Source organism: Peromyscus eremicus, chromosome 11 (genome assembly GCF_949786415.1).
Source record: "Peromyscus eremicus chromosome 11, PerEre_H2_v1, whole genome shotgun sequence".
NCBI lineage: Eukaryota > Metazoa > Chordata > Mammalia > Rodentia > Cricetidae > Peromyscus > Peromyscus eremicus.
In genome coordinates, this window is record NC_081427.1 from 13,716,983 (window position 1) to 13,741,761 (window position 24,779).

A 24,779-nucleotide genomic window follows, 5' to 3' on the forward strand; every position below is an offset into this window, starting at 1 on the left:
AGACCCTCTTCCTCCTCGGCCATTCCAAAGTTCTCCACTCCGCTGGCTGAGACCGCGTGTGACAAAGCCAAGAAGACAGAGCTGTTTCCCCACAGCAGATCTGCCACGGACTCTCACAGTGAAACACTGTGATTGTTTTCATTCCTGACTTTAAACTTCATCTTTCAAAGCGGGCCCAGAGGAAAACAAGGCTGCTCTGTTGTCGCATTATCTTTAAGTGATACATTTCGTCAAATGCGTCAACAGCCGCCGCCGCATGGGCCTTCTCTGCAGCTGCTCTTCTGCTCAGAACATCTGATTGCACGTGTATGATTTCAGGGTGACCACTGGGCCTTGGATAACCAATAGGGAGGCTCTTCCCTGGAGAAGACAGCCTCTCCTGTTCTGGTCATTCATTCATGTCCTGCCGTTCTTTGCTGAGGAATGGGCCCTATGAGATTCCCCTCTGTGCTTACGGCTGTCCACCGTGTTCAGGTCTTGTGCGGGCCGCCATGTTCTTGAGACTGCCTTGCCTTGACAGCACTGAGTGCTGCGTGTCTGAACAATTTCCCGGCATTTGTCTGTCCGAGCAGTGACATCAGACAACAGAAAAGTCTTAAACTAAACCTAGTAGGAAATTTATGAGCTTTTCCCGATATTTGGCTCACAAATATAACTGAACATAAATAAAACTTATGTTTTAGAAAAGAGAGTAGGCAGGTAGGTAGGCAGACAGACAGATGGACACACAAACACATACAAACTTGTGTGTGTATGTGCATGTGTGAGTGGGAAAGTGAAGAGAATGGCTGGAAATAACAAAATACTTGCTGACAGAGAAGGCGGAGAGAGAAAAGGCTTGCAGAATCAAGGACAGCACCTACAGATGAGTGTTTCTGTTATCTTGCCCAAGCTCCACGCTCTAGACTGCCCCCTGCCCCCTCCCAGCCCAGGACCCTACAAGAAACAACCTCTACCATCTCTACAAATCTGCCAGCAAATCCTGGTGATGACTACAGTTTCTCATTACACTGGACCCCGAGAGGATCCAGCGCCACACGTGATCCAAACACAAACACAGGGCCCGAAATAAAACTATTCCTAAATGGCAGGGGCCTCAAGGTTTTTAATGCTTAATATTTAAGGGTAGCACATTTGATACTGAATAGCAACCGGAAGAGATGCCAAAGAGTCTCATCGTGAAGTAGGTGGGGTGAGCAGCACCCCCACAGCATTCAACACATCCCTCCAGGTCTTGTGTACGTGGAGCTGGGATGGGGAGTGGGGTTATCATTAGAATGGGTCTCAGTGCCTTCCAGCAGTGACCGAGGTCACGTGTGCTTGCACATGAGTGAGAAAGAGGGGGCAGGTGAAGAGTGGGACTAAAAATAGACACTGCATGTTTGCAAACTCTTTGCTCTATCACCCGGAACCAGTTCAGGAGTCAAAGCCACACACACTCATCATGGCAGTAGCTGCCACGTTGCCCCAACACGACCCAGTGTTCTTCATTCACCTAAGTGGCATATCACCGAGGTGAGGGATCTTCGTTGAATGATCTTTCATAACTTTACCCCAACCCAGGCCGAGGGGACGTGGCTGCGGGCCGTACCTTTCATGTACAGAAAACTGTGGAAATAGGGCAGTGTGACGCAGCTGTACACAGAGTCTCGCCGGTAGGAGAGTTCGTCGTCCGTATCAAACCTGGAGTCAAAGTCCTCTTCGCTATCTTCAAACTGGACGGGGAGACAGAAGGGGAGGCGACGGTAAGCAGAGCATGGGAAGTAAGCAATGAAAACACCCACTGGTTAACCATCAACACGACCGGGGAGCACTCCTGATCCAGGACATCACAGTCACTGTGGCCATCCGGGGAATTCAGAATTACAGAGGACCCTACAGATGCAGGGTCAAGCAGTGAGCTGACCCGATATCTACAGCACAAAATGACTTCAGCCCAAAGACTCCATGCTAAAAAGAAGATGCTTAAGCATCATTTTTAACCGAGCCCTGTAAGAGCCAAAAACATGGCCAAATCTGAGAAGGTAAAGGCAGCATTTAATACGCAACAAAAAGAAAAAGACATAAGAAAATTTCAAAATAAACAAAACCCAAAAGCCAGAAAACAAAAACAAACAAACAAAAAATTCCTCTTTTTTTTTGTTCTTTTTCTTTCTTTTTTTTTTTTTTTAAAGATTTATTTATTTATTATGCATACAATGTTCTGCCTGCAGGCCAGAAGAGGGCACCAGACCTCATTACAGGTAGTTGTGAGCCACCATGTGGTTGCTGGGAATTAAACTCAGGACCTCTGGAAGAGCAGCCAGTGCTCTTAACCACTGAGCCATCTCTCCAGCCCTGTTCTTTTTCTTTTTTGAGGGGTTGGGGGGGGGGGATTCAAGACAGGGTTTCTCTGTGTAGCTTTGGAGCCTGTCCTGGAACTCACTCTGTAGACCAGGCTGGCCTCGAACTCACAGAGATCTGCCTGCCTCTGCTTCCTGAGTGCTGGGATCACCACTGCCCGGCACATTCCTCCCTTATTAAGATCATATGAAATACACTGAGTAGTATGGACTATCAAGTTACGGTCAAGAAAGTTCTTCAATATAGGGGGGGTTCTGGGGCCAGCTGAGGCTAGGTATGGCTGAGAAAGGCCAAGCTGAACCTTATTTAAAATGCCAATTTTCTCATGCCTTAGATGAAGGTCAGTTTTGCATTGACCCCATTTTCACTAGTGTGAGAAGGGGGTTTAAGAATATCTTTAAGAACATGACTGAAACCTTTAGGGGTGTGGTAGATGGTGGAACACTTCCGCTCTTAGGGACAAGACGGCGGATACTCACGGAGGACTGTGCCCCTTCTGAGCTGAACCGGTAGGCTCCCGAACTGTTGTAGGTTCCCACAGAATACCTGTAGTCTGGGGACCACTGGCTCCCGTAGGAGTTGGAGAAAGTCACGCTGCTGCCGGAGGTGATGGCCCCATCCTCATAATCGTCCTGGTCATAGTCATAATCGCCGTCGGGGGAGGGCAGGTCCCCCCCGTTGTTTTGGGGCATGCAGTAGGTGGACTCGCCGCTGGAGGAGTTGTGCAGGCTGGCGGAGTCCTGCGCGGACGCGGCAAGCAACACTGTGCTGTCGGCACTGGGGCTGGTGGGCACCACCGTGTAGTTCATGTAAGGGTCCTCCTCCGAGGAGTCGTCGCTGGTCCGGATGCCGCTGGTCCGCTGGTCAGAGTGGCCGTGCTCGCTGGGGTTGGGGGAGTCCTTGAAGGCATCATCGTCAGCCTCAAAACCCTCGTCCACCTCCTCCTCGGGGTAGGGCTGGCTGAAGTTGAAGCTGGGCTTCTCTCCGGCGGCGGCGGCGGCGGCGGCGGTCTCTGCCAGTTCACTGAGCCCACCCGACACCTCGCTCCCCACGGACAGGGAGCGCTCGATGTTGCGGACGCACTCGTCAATCTCGTCGAAGTTGAGGGACTCCAGGAACTCCTGGGCGGCGCGGCAGGCCTCGTCCTCCAGCCTGCGCAGCTCCTCATCCCGCAGCTGCTGCAGCTTCTGCAGGGAGGCCTCGGTCAAGGACAGCTCCTGCCGCTCCTTCATGCGCTGCAGATCCTCGATTTCCTTCTCCAGACGGAGGATCTCCTCCACCTGCTTGTTCTCCCTCTGCTTTTCCAGCTCCCGGGTCGCGTCCGCTTCCGTCTGGCTCTCCTGCAAGGCTTCAAGTTCTTGCTGTCTCCTTGCTTCCTCCTCCTGGACACGGGGAGAGGTGGGTTAGAATAAGCACCTGCCTCCTTTTCATACACCGAACTAGGGCCCCCCCCAAATGACACACTGAAGTCCTGTCCCCAGCACGTCAGGATATGGCTGTGGTCGGACCCGGGGCTTGTCATCAGGGGATTAAGTTAAAATGACTTGTGGGGTCAGTGAGGTGAGCCTGCATCCAATATGAACAGTGTCCTTATAAAAGGGGAGAGTGGGAGACAGACACCGGAAAATAGACATCAAGGACCAACCACGGTGTAAGGACACAGTGAGATGGCCACCTGGTCACGGGGAGGCCTCAGGACAAACCAAGCCTTGGAAACGGCCCAGAACGTGATGGCATCCCGAAGACACTACCACGGTGTTACCTTACCACAAAGATACTATGTGGTACCACAGTGTGATTCACATACTAAGATACCAGACTACGATTCACACTGAGATCTCGAGGCGCTCTCTAAAGCTCTGCACCACTGTGATGGGCGAGAGTGTACCAGCCACATCTCTCCAGCCCGTTCTTCCACAACCTCCTACTCGATTTCCATTCTGGATCCCGGGGTCGAGGTTTGAAGCAGGAGGGAAGCACATAAAGAGCCCCAAATGTAGCAGCGTTCCTCACCTGCTGGGCACGGAGGAGGTCAGCTTCTCTTTGTGCTCTCTCTCTCTCTCTAAAAACAGAAAGGAAAAACAGCGGGTGGAAGTCAACATCTCTGAAACTGCTTTTCAGTGGGTCTAATGTTTTGACAGTGCTGGTACTTGTATACGAAGCCAGCACTCTACTGCCGAGCTACGCGCTCAGCCCAAAGACCTTTGCCAGCTAAATAACCAGAAGAGGGTTGGGAAGCTGGCTCGGTCTGTAAGGTAGTTGCTGTACAAGCATGAGGTCCTGAGTTCAGATTGTCTGCACCCATGCGAAGCACAGCGGTATATATTTGTGATTCCAGTGTTGGAAAAGCAAACACGTGGCACCATAGAGCTCGCTGGTCAGGCAGCCAACCCAAATCAGTAAGCTCCAGGTTCAGTGATGGCAAGAGCAACCGAGGAAGGCACCTGGCTTCAACATCTGGCCTCCACATCCATGCACCTACATGTATGCTTGTACACACACACACACACACACACACACACACACACACACACACACACACGGAAGGATGGGTATACTTACTCTGTGTATAAAGAGAAACATTCACAGAACGGGCTATTCTGTGCTGCCAAGAACTATTGTTTCACAGGGAGTTCTCCAGGTCCCCTGGGAACTCATGACAGGCCCCAAAGGATGCCATTCCCGGTGCATCCTCGTGTTTCACCCAAGCAAGCACATACCTTTCTTCTTCCTCCCGCCTCTTCCTCTCCTCCCGCTCTTGTTTCTCAGCCAACAGCTGTCTGTAAAGCCTGCGGGCCAGCTGGCCTCTGAGTTGCTTCTGGAACACGATGGCCGCCTTTCTCAGATGCAGAAATCTCTTCCTCACGAGGAAGGCTCTGTAATTCTTCTGTATCGTCACCACACCACAAAGGACCTTTCTATATTGCTTTCTGCAAATGAGATTGGCCGCACAGATAATGAGGCTGTGAGCTATTCAAATGAGCTTACCCTGGGAGAAGACGAAAGGAGAGGACCCGGATTTGGATCCGCTCTCTCGTTATGGAGACTGGCAGACAGAGGAGGAAATTTGGGCCCAAACAAAACAGAAGAAAAACAAAAGAATAATAACAAACAAGTCATAATCCTATCATTATCTTGGCTAAATAAACAAGCAACCCTAACACCAACTTTGAGCGGTCTGGCACAAGCTGGGTAAACACAGCCAAAGAAGATCCAATACATTCTACGGTTCACGTGAAAGTGAGAAAAACCAAAGTCTCCTGCAGGATAGCCGCGTGCTTCAGATGACGGAATACCTAGGGTTTCATGTGGCCTGCAGAGCACACCCGACCAAATGACCGCGGGTCAGAGTTAGCATCGCATGTTGTAGCCCAGGCTGGCCTCGAACTCAGAGCTCCGCCAGCCTCTGCTTCCCGAGTGCTGGGATTAAAGGCAGGTAGCACACGTTTTTAATTTCAGCACTTGGGCAGCAGAAGCACAGATGGGACAAATCTCGGACTTTGAGGCCACCCTGACCTACACTGTGAGTGCCAAGCTAGCCATGGCTCAGATCATTTGTAAGCAACTAGAGAAGGGGTCTCTGGACAAAGTGGTGCAAGTTGAGAATTCTTCATCCCCAAACCTCAAATCTGCAATTTCTTGGATGCTAATACAATGCTTAGAAAATTCCACATTCTGTCGCTGGAGAGATGGTTTAATGGTTACGAGCACGGGCCGCTCTTCCAGAGGACCATGGTTTGATTCCTAGCACCCACACGGAAGCTCACAACCATCTGCAGGCACATGGCACAAGGACATACATATAGGCAACACACCCATACATATAAAATGAAATAAAGAGATTTTCAGATTCCTGGGACTAGGGATGTAGCTCACAGGCAGAACACATGCTTAGCGTGTATGTACAAGTATTGGGGAAGGTCAATATTCCACATAGGAAAAAGAAATAAGATTCTAGAGTAATTTTGAATTTCTGACCGTCATTCAGTAGAGGCCAGGCAGATATTCTAATATGAAAACTCCAAAGCCCAAGCATTTCCAGTAAGGCACACACTTGGGTAGCAATGCCAAACTCCAGGAGCATCAGGAGATGCAGCAGAGGCAGGCGTGAGACTTCTAAGTGAGCAGCAGAAGCACTAGGTGACTTTCTACGTTCTGCCCAGGTCAGGCTTACGAGGTTACTGCTGCGGCCACTTATCTGACCTTGGGTACCTCTCCGCTCCCACAAACCACCTCACTGGGGGGTGTGTGTGTGTGTCACAGCCCTTCAGGAGCTTCGTGTCCCTCCCCAAGGTGTGGTTCTCACCGTGCCAAGTAGCCTAAAATGTGTGCTCGGATCACCATGGCTGCGTGGTTAAGCTCCTCTTCCCGCCTTTTCTCCAGTTTCTGCTCCAAGGATTCCCGAAGGAAGACCTGCCTACAAGGGAGGCGTGTGTCAGAGGAAAAGAACACGGTTGTAGACAAAGGCGTCTCCGAGTCAAGGCTGTCTTTTGGGGACAGCACCTGTACCTCTCTACTGATATCTGCTGCAAACTCCCACAATAAGGCCGGTGCATTTTACACGGCTCACCTGCCCCAGACCAATATTCTAAAATCTAATAGGGAAGGGTATGTGATCAGGAAAACAGAAAGGTTAGACAGAAAGTTAAACCCCACCTTCTGTTGTTTTTACTCCAGTCTACAGGCATAAAGGGACGGGCCAAATTGCCACTGAAGTTCCTAATGTCTCGTCATTGTGGCCAGGGCACACTAGCTCACAGACCAGCATTGGTACTAGACTGAATCTGAGTGACCAGAGACACAGGAATAGGGCGTAGGAAGAGGAAAGACAACGGGATGAATCCAGGAAAAGTCCTCAGATACAACGATTTTGCTGTCTTGTGGGAACCCACCTTCTCTCCACGCCTGCTAAGGAATTACCACCAGAGGCTCTTTGCTTCAAAGGTTGACATGTACAAAAAAGTACTGACACCAAGAAGGCAGCTCTGGGCACTGGAGAGGTGGCCCGGTGGTTAAGAATACTTGCTGAGATTGTAAAACATTGGTAGGGAATTTCTGCCCTCCGGGGTTCTCCCATTGTGCTATAAGCCTGTATTTAAGACCTCCTCCCTCCTTCAATAAACGACATTCGGCATTTAAAAAAAAGACTTCTATCTAGAAGTCCCTCAAAATTCAATAGTGGAGTGTGGGGGTCAGCAGAAGATGGAGTGGGGTGAGGAAGGACTAGAGAAGGACACAAGGTTACTTTGCGAGTGACAACAATGTCTGCTATCTTGGCTAAGATGATGTCTCACAAATGTATCTATGTATCAAAATTTGCCAAGTTATTTGTTTTAAAGATATTCTTATTTTTTATGTCATTCTACCTCAATAAAACTGTTTAAAAGTAAAAAAGAATACTTGCTGCTCTTCCAGTGGACCTAGTTTGGTTCCACATCAAGTGGTTCACAGTTACCCACAACTACCAGACCCAGGATCCTCATCTTCTGACCTCCACAGACACACACCCATACACATACACATAATTAAAAACAAAACAAATCTTTTTTTTTTTTTTAAACGAGAGTGAGGAAGAAATTTTGGGATCTGGGGATGTAGTTTAGTGGTAGAGTGAGTGCCTATCAGATAGTGTGTACGAGGTTCTGAGTTCAATTCAAATGCCCTTCCCCCGCCCCCGGTATTTCTGCGAACAGAGTTTGAGGTTGGAAATGAAGCGTCTCGGTTGAGTAGCTACAAATACACCAGGTTCCGGAGTGAATAACTCCAGGTCTTTCCAGGCCCACTTTGGTCAATGGTCTCCTTAATCTAACCCTGGTCAGGATAGCTGCATCTGATGTGGACACTGGGCATGGCATCTCTGTTCTGAAAAGACGAAGACCTGAAGGCTCGCTCTCTCAGTAAAGGTACTAGCTCTCATCTGGAGTAAGGGGCTAAGGAGCTCTGCTACGGCAGCACTGGCAAAACGTGGGTTTTACTTTTCTTGTTCTTAGCTGAGGTTTTGGTGGCCTTGAGGGTGTCACACTGTCTGCTGGCCTGCCACACAGTAGCGGCGATGGACGGCACACATGGCATTCAAATTAGAGTTGGAAGGCCTTGGGGTTTCGCTTCTGAGGAGCTGGAGTTGCCTTGTAGATTCACAACACAAGGGTCTCATTTAGCCAGCATTCTTGACTGCCTGGCATGCTCACACGCTCCTGCTAGCTCGCTCTCTCTCTCTCTCTCTCTCTCTCTCTCTCTCTCCACATGAATCATCAGGATGTCAATAACAACCACTTAGCGGTGTCCGGGACGCTACACCTTGTGGGTATCACCAGTCCCCTGGGCTGGCACGGCAGGTGTTCCTGTCCCCGTACCTTGGTCTTCCCCAGCTGCCACTCGCTGTTGGAGGCATCATAGAGCTGCAGGAGCACAGTGCACTTCCCTCGGATGTCCTCAGGCAGGGCCAGGTTCCGCATTAGCACTTTGTATCTGCAGGAGAGGGTGCGTGGTGGTGTTACCTTGTGCTACTTGCTCTCTCCTATCCCTTCTCTGGGAGAGGGAGAGGGAGAGAGATGGGGGTGGTGGGGGAGAATGAGGAAAGGGAGAATCCATTTAGCTCTTTCTTGCCTTTTGTAAAAATCCTGAAAGGGTCTTCGGACAGCATATCCTGCTTTTCGAATCCTCACGGTCTCCAGCATCCCAGAGTAGCGCAGCTGGTTTAGCACAACCGCCTGATCAAACTGGTCCGGCATCTAAATCGTGAACAGTGGGACGACGTTGGATAGTTAGAGGACACAGCACTAATAAAGCTACCCTCACTGCTGTTTTAGGGAGCATGTGCATATACACACCGTCATTCAGAACCTACACAAAATATACAATAAAAAATGAATGCCTGTGGATCCGTCGCTACTTCCCCGGTCCCAGCCAATCCTGTTGTGCCCACCAGCCTGATTACTGTCTCCCTCATATTTTGCCAGTTTAATTTCATTAGTAAATATTTCAGCATATATTTGTTTAGCATAACTAACACACCATTATTACATCTTGAAAAATACCAACAATCCCTTAAAATATACATGTTCAAACATTTGATCATGTCACAAATATACCTCAAAGCTGACTTGTCACCACTTTAATAACGATTTTCAAAAGTCTACGATGTCATGTAAATATCGCTCTGTTTATTAAGCTTCTATTTAAGGATAACGAAGTATTTTCTTAGCTAAAAAAAGAGTTATCAATGAGGAGCACACATGGAGACACACACACACACACACACACACACACACACACACACACACACACACGGCAAGGTGGGGGTTAAAAATGCCAGAGGATAAAAGAGACGAGACTCAAAGTTTGCTCTAGCCCGGTACCCCACTTATTGCACCGCGAGTTCCACCAGAAGTGAGCCCAAGGACACTCAGCTGAGACAGGAAGCCAAGCCAAGACACCTCCTCTGAGTCTGCTCCCGTCTGCACAGCGGCCAGCTGGCACCAGTGCTGGAACAATGGTTTTTCAGGGGAAAGCAAAGCGGGTCATTTCCCACTTGCAGCTTTTTGGATGGTGATTCGTTCATCTAATCCAGGCCCCTGTTCCTTTTAATTAATTTGTATGCTGTTATTCTACAGAAATCTAATAAAAGAATAAAAAAAACCCCAGAGCTATACTGTGGAAAAGGCCAAAAAACACAAAGTGGCTTCCTCTCTGACCCTTAAAAAAATACAATTAGTCATGAACACAAAAGTAAGCTTTTAAAGCCAGGTTATTTGGCAGCTTCAAAAACTAAAATTAAAATAACATCAGTGCATGTACACACACACACACACACACACACACACACACACACACACACACACGCACACAACAAATCCCTCTGATGGAACAGCCACCCTCATCTGCAGCAGGCAGACCTCTCAAGAATGTCTTCCACAAACACTGTGGTCAGGTTGTCTTTACTTAGCAGTATTCTAACAGAGTGTAGCCAACAAATTAGGGCAGGCAGCCAGAGACCAGTGACTCGGATTTTATAGTCCATGCATCTGAACTCTCCTTTAGTAAGAAAAGCATAAGGTGCTGAAAACCAAATCACCCATGACACACTTTACGCGGTACCTCTCTGGTTTAAAGAATGAGAGTGTGAGGGTAAGGAGCTGTTCTGGAAGCATTTGGCTATGACGCTTTTAGCTTTATAGATTTAGAAACAAAACCTGGGCAGTAATGATCTACGGAGAGAGTACAGAATGATTTACAAAGTGAACTATTTATAAATAAAGTATTAGACGTCCTCAGGTTTGTTAATAAATTCAGTGGAAGCAGAGAAACTTTTAACTGGCATGAGGGTCCCAGAAGTGAGAATTAACGCTCGTCCTCCAGCTACCGCTGTGCCTGGCCCACATTCTGGCCCTCCACATAATTCCTCAGCCTGGCAACCAAGTTATTAAAGCGTTCTGAAAGCTCTGGGGCTGCCCCTCTGAACCCGGACCGGCACTCACCATCTTCCTGCGTCTCCGAGGGACATTCCACCTTCCGTGAGGCTCTCCGGCCAAACTTCATATGGAAAACAACTGCCACCCTGACCTTTTCCCCACAGCTAAAGACTTGGAACAATAATGAACACCATTCCTGTGCTTTAAAAAGTGCCCGGTCACCATGACAACCCTTTCCACTCCGGGCTAATTAGTGTGGTGTGGTTCTAGGATTCGATACAGCGGTGAGGGGAGTGAGGGACGCCAGGAGCTGTTGCTTTTTTGCAGACTCCCACAGCCATTGTGTTTCTGCCCCATCCCAGTAATTTAACCAGGGGAAGGGGGCTCTATAGGCCGATTGTCGCCCTGGGCAACCCGCCGACGTGGTCACGAGGGGGCAAGCCCGGCTTTCCATTGGTGCGTCTCTTTTCAGTGGTGACTTCCTTTTCTGGTGAATTTAACTTTCAAAGATGTCACAGCTGGAGACTGGACAAGGAGCATTTTGCTTTTCAAAGCCTGCCTAATGCTTGCTAGTCCTCACCGGTAACCGGTTCTCTGGGCTGTGCTGCACCCCAACAAAAGCTGCCTGCAGAGCACTAAAAGCTAGGTTTTGATGAGGACAAATAGACTAGATTTTTGGAAGAAGCAGTTCTAACTCCAGGCAATTACAGCCCCAGCTAAATCACTTAGTGAATAGTTATGAAACGCTGAATATGTACAAGATTTTTGTGATCCACGCTTGCAGAAGATTCATCAGTGGGAGCTAAATTTTGTTCTCAAGGTTTCTGAAGTTTGGGAGGGTGTTAGGTGTGTCAAAAATCGCCACTGGCAGGGGAGATGGTCAGTGAGTAAATACACCCCACATAAAAGCTGGGCACAGTGACACTTCTGTGACCCCGATGCTGGGAGGCATATACAGGCAGATCTTAAGGGACTCACTAGCGAGTCAGTCTAGCCCAAAGAGCTCCAGCTTCCGTGGGAGGCTTTGTCTAAAAAAAACAAGGCAGTGGGCCCCTGAGGTGGCTCAGTAGATAAGGTGCTTGCACTGGGATTTGATTGATTCAAGGAACACACACAGTAGAAGAAGAGAACTGATTCCAGCCATGGACCCGTATGCCCCGTTTGTAAATGAATAAATAATCTGAGGAAAAACAAGGTAGAGAGCACTAGAAGTTACCTGAAGTCAACTTGTGGCCTCCACATACGCACACTGGTGAATACACATATACACACAGGTGCCACACACACAACCATGTAATACACCAGAAAGTCTACTATTATACCCTGTTAAAGATACCGTAGAAAGACAAGAACGGTCTGACTCATCAAGATGTGCCTACTGTTCATTAGTGCCGTTACTGGGGGTAACTAACCACTTTCTGATTAGATTTGAGGTCTGCTCCTCAGGAGGGAACTCATGCCTGACGTATGAACGCAAAAGTCCAAGGCTGGGGAGGTCATCGGCCCTGGGAGGTGGGTCTGGGGTGGAGGAAGGGGAGGGGGGCTACCACCATTGTTTTGCTCAATGGTCACGTTGTCAAACTGCCTTCTAAATGTGTGTTTAATAACAGTCAGTGCCGTCCTCAGCTTTGGTCTTCCTTAGCAGTGAGCAGCAGTTAATGCATGCTCCTCACTGGTCAAATAAGAAGGGAGTGCTGGGTGCTCGGTCCTAAATGATGCAGCTACATCAATTCCCCCTTCCAAGGCCCCGAACAACACAGAGCAGGGGAGGGAAAGAAACGCTAAGAGCCATGGATGGGGAGGAGCACGGCAAAATGCTATCCTCTGGGCGTGGCCTGGCTTCTCTACGCATGACTTACAGCAGATGGGCCTGCTTGTGCACAGCAAGCCAGTCAACATTCCAACAAGGACGGAGCCCCTGCCCTAACTGAGAAGCTACTTACTGGCAGTCGGTAGCTCCCGGAAACGGGAGAGTCAATTCTCTTCTCGTATGTGGCCCCGGGAGGTTGGTCATGCTCCATGATATGCTCCTACCCCTGTATGTACGCAGACAACACTAACCGGACTCATGTTTTGACAAGATCAAACCAAGGTAGGAGAAGGGAAGAGGTGATATAATCAAGATACGCTGCATGCATGTGTATGAAATTGTCAAAGACAACAACAAAATCACTGTTCTAAAAAGACACAAAATGGTAGAGAGAAAAGGTGAGGAGCCACAGGCAGCACATGGACTTGAACCAGAGTTCAGGGTCACAAAGGGCGGAAGAGGAAGGTTAGCTGTAATGGAGAGAAGGAGCACAAACAAAAAAACAAAACAAAACAAAACCTGCCCGCCATGGTCTGGATTTTGTATGGGGCAGGGATGGGATGCAGGGAAGAGACCTAGGCTGAGGAGGGATCTAACAGTCAAGATGGAACGGTTATGGGGTTCCAAAGGACAACCTTGTTGGCAAGAAAACACTAAAGACAAGGCCGTCATCACCCACCATGGGGAGGGCGTCAGCACCTTCAGAGGGGAAGACGGAAGGAACCAGCCATCGATGCTGGGCTCATTGAAAAGATGCTCCAGGAATGTGTAATCAACAGCCCCTTCCTGCAAATACCCGTGGAAGGCCACATGGCGAGACAGAGACACACACACGTGAGCAAAAGCAGGTGTGCGTGCAGGCAGACACACGCTGAGGAGAAAGGGAAAAGAAACCAGACTGCACTGAAGAAGGAAACAACCACACAGACAACAGTGCATCTTTAAAGACATTCTGGAATAGTACATTTCTGTGTGTGTTCATGAATGTGCAGGTACATACATGTATGAGGAATGTATGCACATGTACAAGTGTGAGTAGATGCCATAGGACAACCGTAAGTATTGGGCCTCAGGCACTGTCCACCATTGTTTTTTTTAAAGATTTATTTATTTTACTTCATGTGTATGAGTGTTTTATCCACATGTAGACATATGCACCATGTGCTTGCATGCCACGCCCCACAGGCCAGAGGAGGCTGTTGGGTCCCCTGGAACAGTAGTAAGGGGCAGTTGTGAGCAGTCTCATACGGGTTCAGGTACCTGAACGCAGGTCCTCTGCAAGAGTAGCAAGTGCTCTTAACTACTGAGCCATCTCTCCAGCCCCTACATCCACAGCTGAGGAACTCCAGGATACAAAGGGCTGACTGTACAGATTCCATCATGGAATATAATGTGGCCATTAAAAGGAATGAGCTACTAACATGTTACACTACGATCATGCTAAGTGAAAGAGACCATCACAAAGGATCACACTTTCTATGGTTCCATTCAGACGAAACACCTAGAAACAGGAAGTGGACTGATGAAGGAGCTGCGGACCACCCAGCAGGGGGGACGTGGGGAGAGACAAAGGGGGATCCTCTTTGAGTGGGTGAATAGGGTCCGAATGTTGACTTTGGTGATAGCTGCACACCTGTGACACCTGTGACAAATTTAAAAACCACTGAAATATGCGCTTTCCACAAGTCAATCATGTGGTGCCTGAACTGACGGGTCATGGCGCATGCCTGTACTTACAGTTACTGGGGAGACTGAGGCAGAAAGATCAAACAGGCTCAAGGTCAGCCTGGTCTACATAGTGAGTTCCAGGCCAGCAAGGGCTTATAAGCAAGTGTGACCTTGTCTCAGAGATAAACAAAACAAAACAACAAAGCCCAAATAAAATAACTACCAATAAAGGTCCGGGTAGTGTAGTGTACCCCTATAATGTGAAGCCGGGGGAGGGGGGGGATTGAAGTTAGGACTGGCCTGGGCTGGGTAGTAAGACCCTACCTAAAATGCAGTGCAGCAGAGAGGAGGCTGGGAACGTGCGTCAGCAAAGCACTGGCCTCGTACGTGAGAAAGTACGTTAAAGGCCCAGCAGGCACCGAGGCTTTTAAAAGCGCCTAAGGGGTGAAGGTAGAGAAAGTCTGCACACCGGAGACAGGATGAAACAGAGTTTAACTTATGCTTAAGGAGTTCTCAGTCAAATGCAGAAGGAAACAAACAAAAAAAAGAAACGTCTCTTAGAAAATGTAAAAAAAATAAAGAAAAAAAAATCCTTTCTTCAAATTGAAAGAAGAAGGCAAAATACCTAGACAGAAATGAATGACTGATAACTTCTAAATCAGATCGCCCCCGAATGTCACCCAGCCTGGGGTCATGCACATCACCCAACAGGAAGTATGTACGCCATCTGCCTATGGTAAAAAGAGATCCCATCTGTACACAGTACATCAAAGAAAACAGAGTGAGTTGATCATCTTCGGACCCTTCATCTGTTGTCTCTCATCTACCTGTCTACTCACTTGTGGTCTGGGTGTAGGTATGTGCAGTTCAGAGGACCATCTCAGCTGTCATTTCTCAGGAGATGCCCACCTTATTTTCTGAGGCAGGGCCTCTCACTGGGACCTGCGAGGGACTGACTAGGCTAGACTGGCTAGCCAAGGCATCCCAGGGATCCCCCTGCTGCTTCTTTTCTAGTGCTGAGAATACAAGCATATGCTACCATGCTCAGCTTTCTAAGTTGCTTCTAGAGAGGAACTCACATCCTCCTGCTACCATGTCAGGCGCCTGACCAGCTGAGCTGTCCTCCTGGGCCTCTGCTCCTAATAGATTATAATTTATTTCCAAAATGAATCATTTCTTCCTCTTTTGGAGATAATTTATGAGATCATGTAAACATGACACTTTTCGTCAGTTGAAAAGATTTATGAAAAGCCTCCCCCAGACTGAGCCCCAAGAGAAGCCAGCCTCTGGGGGAAGCACAGCAGACCACCCCTGCCTGGTCCAGCCTAGATGGCTCTTGGGATCCCACTGCTGAGAATGTAAAGGACAGTGAGGTCTGGCTCTGGAGACCCAGGAGACACCTAGAGCACACGTGGCCACAGAAAGCCAAACAAAGCATCCCAGAGTCACAACAACATCTGCCCAGCTGTCCTGTAGTCAAGTACTACCACTGTTGGGACAGAACACCATCTGTCCTGCTCAACTGTACACACATCCTACTCAACTGATAAACCAGCCTATCTTTTGATATTCTTTCTTCAAACTTAGGAAGTTAGAGATTCAGTAAGAATATACCACAGGTAAGTTAGGTTACACTAAAAGTCAAGGTCACCAATACAGTCTTCTTGATCTTGGTATTCCTGCCTCTAGACAGACAACAGGCAAAAGCTGGTCAGTAAGCCACAAGCTTTTCTATTTATGGCTGCCATCCCCCCTCCAGGGCTGACAGGCATTTCATACAGCTGTTGCATACTTGCTGACTTTTACATCTGGGGGGAAAGAAGTAGAAGTTCATTTCCCCGCCACGGAGGGAGGGGCAATCACCCCAGGTGAGAATAGAAAGCCACAGATGACAGACATGCCCAAGCAGAGCTGTGGGAGGTTACAGTCCATGGGAATTCCTCACTCGCCAAGGACAGCCTCAGAAGCCACACCTATTGGGTGCAGGACAGTTAGTACCGGAGCACAGGAAACCTTGTGCTAAGCTTTCTCCAGAGCCACACAAATGTGGGCGTCTTGACGGGAAAGGAAAACCAAAGATATAATGAAGACAAGGCTGCGGCTTTACTCTCAAGGACCCTGAAACGAGGCTCCAATCTCCCTTTACACCGAAGGACACACACCTATATTTTCCCGCATTACAGATAATTCTAGTTGCTTCTCAGCTAGCAAATGCACTTGTCTTCGCCTCAGGTGAAGCTCACCTCCCCGACTGGAGATGTTCTCAGATGCCGCCACATCTCACTCTGTGTGGGTCAACCCTCCTCCCCTCTGCTCTCTCAGGGATTTCACAATCCATGTGATTCATGAGCCCATCGTGAGGAAGTGAAGCTTGTGATATAAGGCACAAAGAGATGAGCAGCTGGGAAATGCTGTTTTACAACGTCCAAAATACTTCACATTTAAGGAATCATTTGCCTATCTCTGTTCTCTCCCCTACCCCAGGGCTGCTCACACTGAAATGATGGCGGAGAAGCAGAGCCGTTAAGGTCATGGACAGATCCTGTTGACCCTCTCCTAGACTGCAGTGGTCTCTCTCTTTGATGGGAAAGACCAAGTCTAAAGTGACACCGTGGGAGTGCCACGGCCATCCTCTGTGGGTTGCTGGTCAAGTAGACCCTCTTCTGTTCCGGTACCTGGATTGGTTTGCATTTAGAATGGCAACGGTACTCAACACTGAACTAACATTACTAGTGGGAAGAACGGGCACAAAACTAACAGCAACAGCATCAGTTCGAGCAGTAAGGACAAAGACTAACATGTCCCGGGGATTGGGTGCCCAGGCACCAATGTTCGCAATTCTGTGTGCTAGGCATCACTGCTATCTCCGTTTTACATGAAGGGTAGCAGAGCGCATGCCTGCCAAGTCAGGCAGAGTGACTGCTAAGGCCACGCTTGCAGGGTGTAAGTTCAGAAAGGGGTTGGGGCGTTCCCGCAGCATCCAAGTATTCATTATGCAACAGTAGAGTTTATTTCCTGATATTCCTGAATGGACTTCACCACAACAGCTATTTTAGGGGTAGCCCAAAATAGAAATCCAATCTGAGGATTAAAATGCAGTTCAAACAGTGAGTTTAATTAGAGCAGGGGCTGCCAAAGTATAGCCTGTTTGAATAAAGTTTTATTGGAATACAAGGCGGGGAAGCATGGGGACCTTTGTTCAAATCCCCAGCAACTACGTACAAAAACTGGGTATGTGTAAGTGCACCTGTAACCTCAGTGCTGAGGGGTGGGGGACTAGTGCTTACTAGTGCCCTGTCAGGCTCCAGGTTCAGTGGGAATCTGTCTCAAGATAAGGCAGAGAGATAGAAAGCCTACCCAAGGGCTGGAGAGATGGCTCAGTGGTTGAGAGCACTGGCTGCTCTTCCAGGGGTCCTGAGTTCAATTCCCAGCAATTTATTATTATACATAATAAATACAGAAGAGATGCCCAATGTCTTCCTGTGGCCAGCTTTTACATCAGCACTGCACTGATCATCACACACACACACACACACACACACACACACACACACACACACAGCGCTGATTTCTGAGTTAAAGGACAAAGGCCATGAATGGGGCCTTTGTGTAGCTCAGGGGTAGGGCTCAGGATGCAGGAAGCTATACATCCTACTAAAAATCATCTTTATAAAATTAATTTTCGGGGCTGGAGAGAGGGCTCCGAGGTTAAGAGCACTGACTGCTCTTCCAGAGGTCCTGAGTTCAATTCCCAGCAATCACATGATGACTCACAACCATCTGTAATGAGATCTGGTGCCCTCTTCTGGCCTGCAGTCATACATGCTGTATACATAATAAATAAATCTTTAAAAAAATTTAATTTTCTTTGTACTTTTTAAATACGGCTGTTGGAAAGTGCTCAGTTCTGTAGACAGCTCACATCATGCATCCACTGAAGAAACAGCGCCTGTGTTCCACAGGCTCACAGGGTAGGAAACCAACAAGCTTAAAACCTTTCTACTTGTGTAGAGTAATTTCTACCAGTCTAACCCAGGCTTCTACATTTAGAGAAACTCTCAGACATACAATCTCACCAGATGTTCTGATCTGACGATGAGGAGGAAGGCTGGGGTAAGACCGTTAACCAGCAAAAACAGCAGAGCCTGTGAGATACCAGGCATGAGGAATTTCCTCCAGCTTCAAACAGACCACGTGAGAGATCTTTCAAGACAGAGAGTGTTTCTCAAACATGGACATTTTCCCAACAATTCTGCTTTTAGTTTCTAAAACACAACACCATTAACTCTCTAAAAAGAAACCCGTGAACACAGCGCCGTCAGTGCCTACAGCTGCGGTGAGAACCATGCGGAAGTGCAGACTGAAGCCAAGCCGGACAGGCCAAGATGGGGTGCACACACGGAACCGTAAGTGCTCGAAAGGACTAACCCTACCAGCCCCCGGTGTTTGCAACAGACCTTCCTCTCTCATTGTACCCACGGGACAGCCACACATTCAGACCTTAGCTGCTATTGTATCCCGGTCACGTACGTGTTTCCAATCCCCGAACAGAGCCTGAAAACCACACACAGTGAACATTCGGTCAGCTGTTTCCCTGAGGCAGGAGAATGCAAGCCCAGCCTCCACGCTTCCAGCTTCCTGCTTCTATCAGCCCCTGAACCTATTGTCGACTTCCTTCCCTTCTCTGGGGCTTTGTGCTTCACACTGCCCAGGGATGAGCTTCCTGCTTTCCCGTCTCCACACCGCAACGTGGATGGACCCCCTGCCCTGCCCTGCCCGTTCCTAGCACACTCCATGGTAAGGTGCCAGTCTTCATGCCAGCCTGTGGCTCCCTCAGCAAGGCATGGAGCCTCCCCCGAATGTGCAGAAAGACAATGTTATGATCCCATAGGACCAGCTCCCTGGCTTGCTGAATGGGGGGGTGGTGGTAGTGGTGACATTAAGCATCAATCATAAAAGGAATGCTACCATTTCCTTCCTGAATTAAAATGAAAGAGCAACTAACTGTGGTGTGGACTGTCACATGCCATGGATGTTCACGACCTGGAAGAAATCCCCAGGAGTCTTGTTCAGGCCAGTGGGCAGGACAGCATTTTTTTTTAAAATCCATTTTACATTGAACACGGTGAGTTCCCAGCCTGAGGCCACATGATCAGGCAGTTCTGAGTCCTGGGCTCTTCCTCAGATGAAAACCCCAGGTGGGGTCCATGAGGGGCAGCAGTCCCTAAGGGGATACTTGCCAGAAGGATGGCAAGCTTTAGGAACTTCCACCAGGGCTGACATGTGGCATTATGTTTACTGTATTTTTCAAATGTGCTGACCAATACTGAGTCAGCAAAAGGAAGTTCAAACTGCCCTTTTAGGGCTGCTAATACAGCTCAGCAGGTAGAGATGCTTGCTGCTAAGCCTGATGACCTGAGTTCCGTCCCCAGGACCCACGTGGGGAAAGCAGAGAAGGGACTTCTCCACAGTCTCTGCCTTGTGCCCTGCACACACAAAACAAATAATTTAAAAATAATGTAACGACAACAACAAATATCAACAGAACCCTACCCTTTACCATGGAACTGGGAAAGTGCCAGTCTAGAAGTTACAGTTACCAATGCTGACCCCAGGCGATGCCTATGAGGTGGATCTTCACCATAGTGTGTACACATCTATCCTTCCTGCGTATTACCCCGACACCCTGCACAAGGCACTGGACACCTTCTCTTTCTGTTTATCACTGCACAGGGTGATGGACAGGAAGGCATCTTGACTTAAATCTTTCCTTGAAGTTGTGGGTGTAAAATGTCTACTCACAGGTGAGGTGGTGTTGCTGTTTAAAAAGTTCTCTAGCTTATAAAGGAGTGGACAATCCTTCCATTTTTCCATCGTGTTCTTCTCTCAACACTGCTCTCTAGGTGGCCCGTAGCCAGGCTTGCTGTGGACCACAACTGTACTCAGGGCAGCTGTTCTGAGGCGAGAGCATGCTACACCATCATGCAAAACAAAACCATTCAACTAAACAGTGCCAGAAACTCACGGTTCCAGCCTCCTGCAGAGGGAGGCTCAGCCATAATACCCAGTCCCAGCCCTAAAACCCAGCGGAAAAGCTAGGGCTAGGGAGATGCGGACAAACCCACTTAAAGGACCCCAAGGAAAGATTTCCTTCCTAGTAATGGGAGGGCTCCCAGGGAGAAGGCTCTTAGGGTTCAGCTCTGACCCTTTCCAGGATTAATGTTTACTCTAGAAGACATGGCCTTTGTTTTAGTCAGATGTACCTCAATGACAGAATTTTTGCATGATGTTCTCAGAGTATGTGACAGTTGCCAGCTTGGCAGCCATTTTGCAAACCCAAGGAGTTATAGACATGTTAACTGGAAGCCCCGGCCCTGTGGAAGCTCCAAACAAACCCTTACTACGAAGCAGAACCTCTTAAGTACATCAAGTGCACAGGTCACTGTGGGCAGTTACCATCTGTCCTCTAGATCTGGAGTTTCTGCGGAAGAAGACAGAGGGGTACTGTACGCTGCACTTTTCTAGGCTGCTGGTAGACAGAGGTCTTACAGAGGGGAAGAGGGTTCTTCCAGATAAGAAGACTGTCCCCAGTGATGAACCCTAAATGTCAAAAAAATACGCTCAAGGCAAGACAGTGTGGAGCAGAGGTCAGTGTGGCAACGCAAGCGGACCCTGGATGGTAAGCCAGACAGACTGCCAAGTTCAAAGGTAGGAGCTCAGAGTCAGAGAGGAGGAGGGACCCGAGTTCCCTGCCTCGGTGAGAATCACCAGGATGGCCTCCTCAGCAGTGGCCACATGCCCAAGTTCCCTGGGGTGGGAGTTGTGGGAAAACAGTACTCAGAGTGTATGAGGACCCGGGAGAGGGAGGTGGAGATGCTGCTCCTGTAGGTTACAGGTGGGTTGTGTGGGTTCGGGAACAGATGCTCTCAAACCTTGCCGAGTTAGGAGGTGAGCTCATGTGCTGTGGAAGCTCAGGTGTGGGAAGGTGTGGGGGAGTCAGGGAGGAAGGCTGCTGTGACGGGGAACGGGGCTGGATCAGAGCGCATGTCAAGACGAGGTTGGGGCCGGCAGGACGTCAGCGGCTCGCCATTTCCTCCCTGACCCAGGAGGTTGTGGCCCCTTACTGAGCATTCCAAGGCGGACACAGGATTTCAAAGCTCAATTTTTCATATGCAAGCTATGCTGCAATCAGAAAAAAAAAATGCTCATGTTGACCAAAACATTAACTGTGGCAAAGAAATAGTGAAGTTCTCCAGGGGGCTCTTGAAGACCTTAAGAGAAGGACGGTGAAGCCTGTGTGGCCAAATGAAGGCCGTTCATACATTCTGCAGGGATGAGACAGCAGATTTAGAAGATTAGAAGTTTTAGAAACTAAAATGGGGTGAGGGGAGTTAAACAGTAGAACTCGAGCATCCACTAAGATATTGGCTGGGGTGTAGCTTGGTGGTGACCTGTAGTTAGCATCCTCAAGGACCTGGACAGATTGCATTCACAGGCTACTCATGCACAGCAGGACCCTTTGCATGGCAGGGAGATTGGAATCACATGTGGTAAAATAGAAGTGACTGTTGCCTAGAAGCATAAGAGGTAGGCCCTGCCCTGAAAGTCACCCTGGTCACCCAGTTCTCCAGCTATTCAGAGGCAGTCTTAAGCTAAGCCACTTCTCAAGTTCCACCCCAGCACCAAAAAGAATCCAAAAAGGTAGTGCCGCGTGAGTCTCAGAATTACACAAGGGGAGGCCAGGTGTGGTGGAACACATCTCAATTCTAGCCCTAGAAAGCTAAACAAGAAGACGACACTGTCACAAGTTCGAGGCCTGCCAGGACTATGTAGAAAATTCCAGGAGGGTGAGACTCCATTTCAGAAAAGTCAAAACTTAAAAAGACCCAGAGGAAGAGGATGGGAAGGAAGGGTTATTCCAGTCTGACCAAGGCTCAGGAGGAGCCGACAGAAGGTCCAGGCCTCTGTCTAAATCCCATCTGGGGACCCTCAGAGAGCAGCAGCTTTGGCTATAATCTGTTGCCTTCTTATCTAAAGAACCAAATGGAAGGTTTTCATCCTCTGAAACTAAACTGCAATCTCCATCTATTCATCATTGTTCTGCCGTTGCTCCAGCCACCATACGGAACAGGTCACAGCCCCCTCTATTCAGACTCACTCTGACAAATCATGCTGAGAAACACAAATGAGGAGGAGAGCAGCTGCCCCTCTCTGCTGGCAAGGACGCCCACACCGCTCATTAGAATGCTGAATAGGTAGAGATCTCACTGAGTCACTTATCAAGCCCCAAGGTTATGGCTGTGCAATGCAATCAAGACTCGTAGCTAGAAAAAGGCAGGAATTAAACAGGGAATGTGGGAACTAGCAGGTCGACATTCCTTCATGTTCAGACCCAGAAGATTGTCAAACTGAGATCTACAATGCTTGGTCTGGGTGAACAGTTTCATAATGCTGCATTCATGGCAGATATGATATGTTGTGTTAGCCATCACACAAATTATCATATAGATGATAACCAGGAGAATAAGTGTCCATGGATCCTTGCTTCGTAGGTATTTAGGACACAGACAGACAGACAGACCACACACATACACACACACACACACACACACACACACACACACACACATACATCAGAGCTAAGAAGTCTAAATTGTCTAAAGAAAGATGAAAACAGCAACTTAGAAAAAGTCAAACCAAACATCTAGTCACCAAGCAGAGTGGTCACCTGGGAGAATGAAGATATCCTCAGACTCACGGCGGAGCTAAAACAGTCTTGAGACGTCACCCCCCTTCACCGGGACCAACCAAGATGAAGCAACTTAATTTGCATAAAATGTATAGCGAAGAAAAAAACTTCAGTAACAAATATAGGTGATTTATAAATATTCATGAACACATGCACAACGCTGGGAGAAAAAGGAAGTCAAAGGGAGAAATTTCTTTGATGATTGCTCAATGCAGTGTGCTGAGACAGGTGGAAACACATTGGCAAGCCCTAGATAAATAAATCACACTGTCCAGTGGGAAGGCAGGCCGGGTGGGAGGGAGCAGGGGTGAGCACAGTGTCCTAGGAGTCTTCTCTTCTGCTCAGTCATGTATTAAAGTGGCTGTTTGCAAGTCATGGTGGGAAATTAGCCAGCCCACAGTATCTGTTTAGCATACCTGCTAATGCCTGTTAAGTATAAGTTAGAAGCATCACCCCGTATTACACTGAGCAGTTACAAGTTGCTAGGAAACAAGAGGTCAAAAAGACACTCAAAAGCCAGGTTACTGCCATCCGTGGTTGGGGCATTCACCAGGACTCTATGCACACTAGGCTCCTGGTGCAGCAGAGCGAGGATCTAGGGACGGCTGGAGCCCTCAGCCTGGTAGCATGCCAGTCTAGCTTTCTGAGTGACCTAATTCCAACTGCTTAAAATCTGGGTGTCCCCTCCCACTTCCAGACCGCAGCTTCCAGAGAAGTGCCCCGTGGACGAGGCACCATGCTGCCACCTTCTTTGGCCGGTTATTTTTCTATCAATCAGTAAAACCTGAAGATTTGTATGAAAGAGCTTGATATCAACAAAAGCTTTTTGGTTTGTTTGGTTTTTTTGAGACAGGATTTCTCTGTGTAGTCCTGGCTATCCATGAACTCACTCCGTAGACCAGGCTGGCCTTGAACTCAAGAGATCCACCTGCTTCTGCCTCCCTAGTACTGGGATTAAAGGTGTATGCCATCACTCCTCTTGGAGAAAAGTTTTTAGACTACGCAAAATACTCAAACTAAGAGTGGCCAGGGATGTAACTGAGTGGCAAAGTACTTAGCCCAGCAGACTCAAGGCCCTAGGTCCTCATTTACACAGTCAGACACACTCACACATAATAGGAAAGCAGTAATAATAATAAAAGGGACTAAAAATTTTTATGTGTATATGGTAGTAGTGGTGGTGGTGGAGTGAATTTCCCTGAACCCAAGACGCAGCAGTCAGACTTCCAGCCAGCCAACCTTCTTTCTGCTCACCTGACCCTGGAATACCATCTCTTACTTACTCCCATCATGATCCACTGTACCTTACACCAAGTATGCCCCAGCTTGCGTTTAGAGAACAGTCTGCAGTGTTCTGAACTGGATCTTCCAACTGTCTTTTCGAGAATGAATATGGATCTTTCACCAATTCTACTTGGGGAGATAGTGAAAAGTTTAGAAAATGAGCCCTCTTTTCCTCAGCTGCCACAAGGCATCAGAGTCCTCTAGCAATATACGAGTGTCACTTTGTCCCGTAGTGATGGGAAGGGTAATGGTGGGTTGTCAGCCACAGTGACTATCAGTAGTGACATGGGGCCAGAGCGTGGACGAGGAGCTTTATAGACGTGACTATCAGTGTGACATGGGGCCAGAGCGTGGACGAGGAGCTTTATAGACGCGTTCACAGGTAATCCTCAGGTCCTCCCTACAGTGGGTAAAACTCATCTGCAAACCATCAATGACAAAGTGAGCACTCAGACAGTAGGTAAGACCCAGAGCTGGCTACAGTCGGGTGGCATTCACCTGTAACTGTCCTCCG

At 48.5% G+C, this 24,779-nt stretch overlaps 1 protein-coding gene across 1 annotated transcript in view; it reads right to left on the bottom strand.

Annotated features, from left to right (window-relative positions):
* The window catches only part of Myo10 (myosin X), a 214,098-nt gene that overhangs the window by 30,745 nt on the left and 158,574 nt on the right, over positions 1-24,779 (bottom strand). Inside the window, exons 20-26 of the mRNA XM_059276708.1 lie at positions 8,950-9,074; positions 8,697-8,811; positions 6,650-6,756; positions 5,064-5,273; positions 4,357-4,405; positions 2,823-3,725; positions 1,592-1,715 (exon numbers count right to left, since the gene is read on the bottom strand). Of these exons, the coding sequence (XP_059132691.1) occupies positions 1,592-1,715; positions 2,823-3,725; positions 4,357-4,405; positions 5,064-5,273; positions 6,650-6,756; positions 8,697-8,811; positions 8,950-9,074 (1,633 nt within the window). The remainder of the gene's footprint in view (positions 1-1,591; positions 1,716-2,822; positions 3,726-4,356; positions 4,406-5,063; positions 5,274-6,649; positions 6,757-8,696; positions 8,812-8,949; positions 9,075-24,779) is intronic.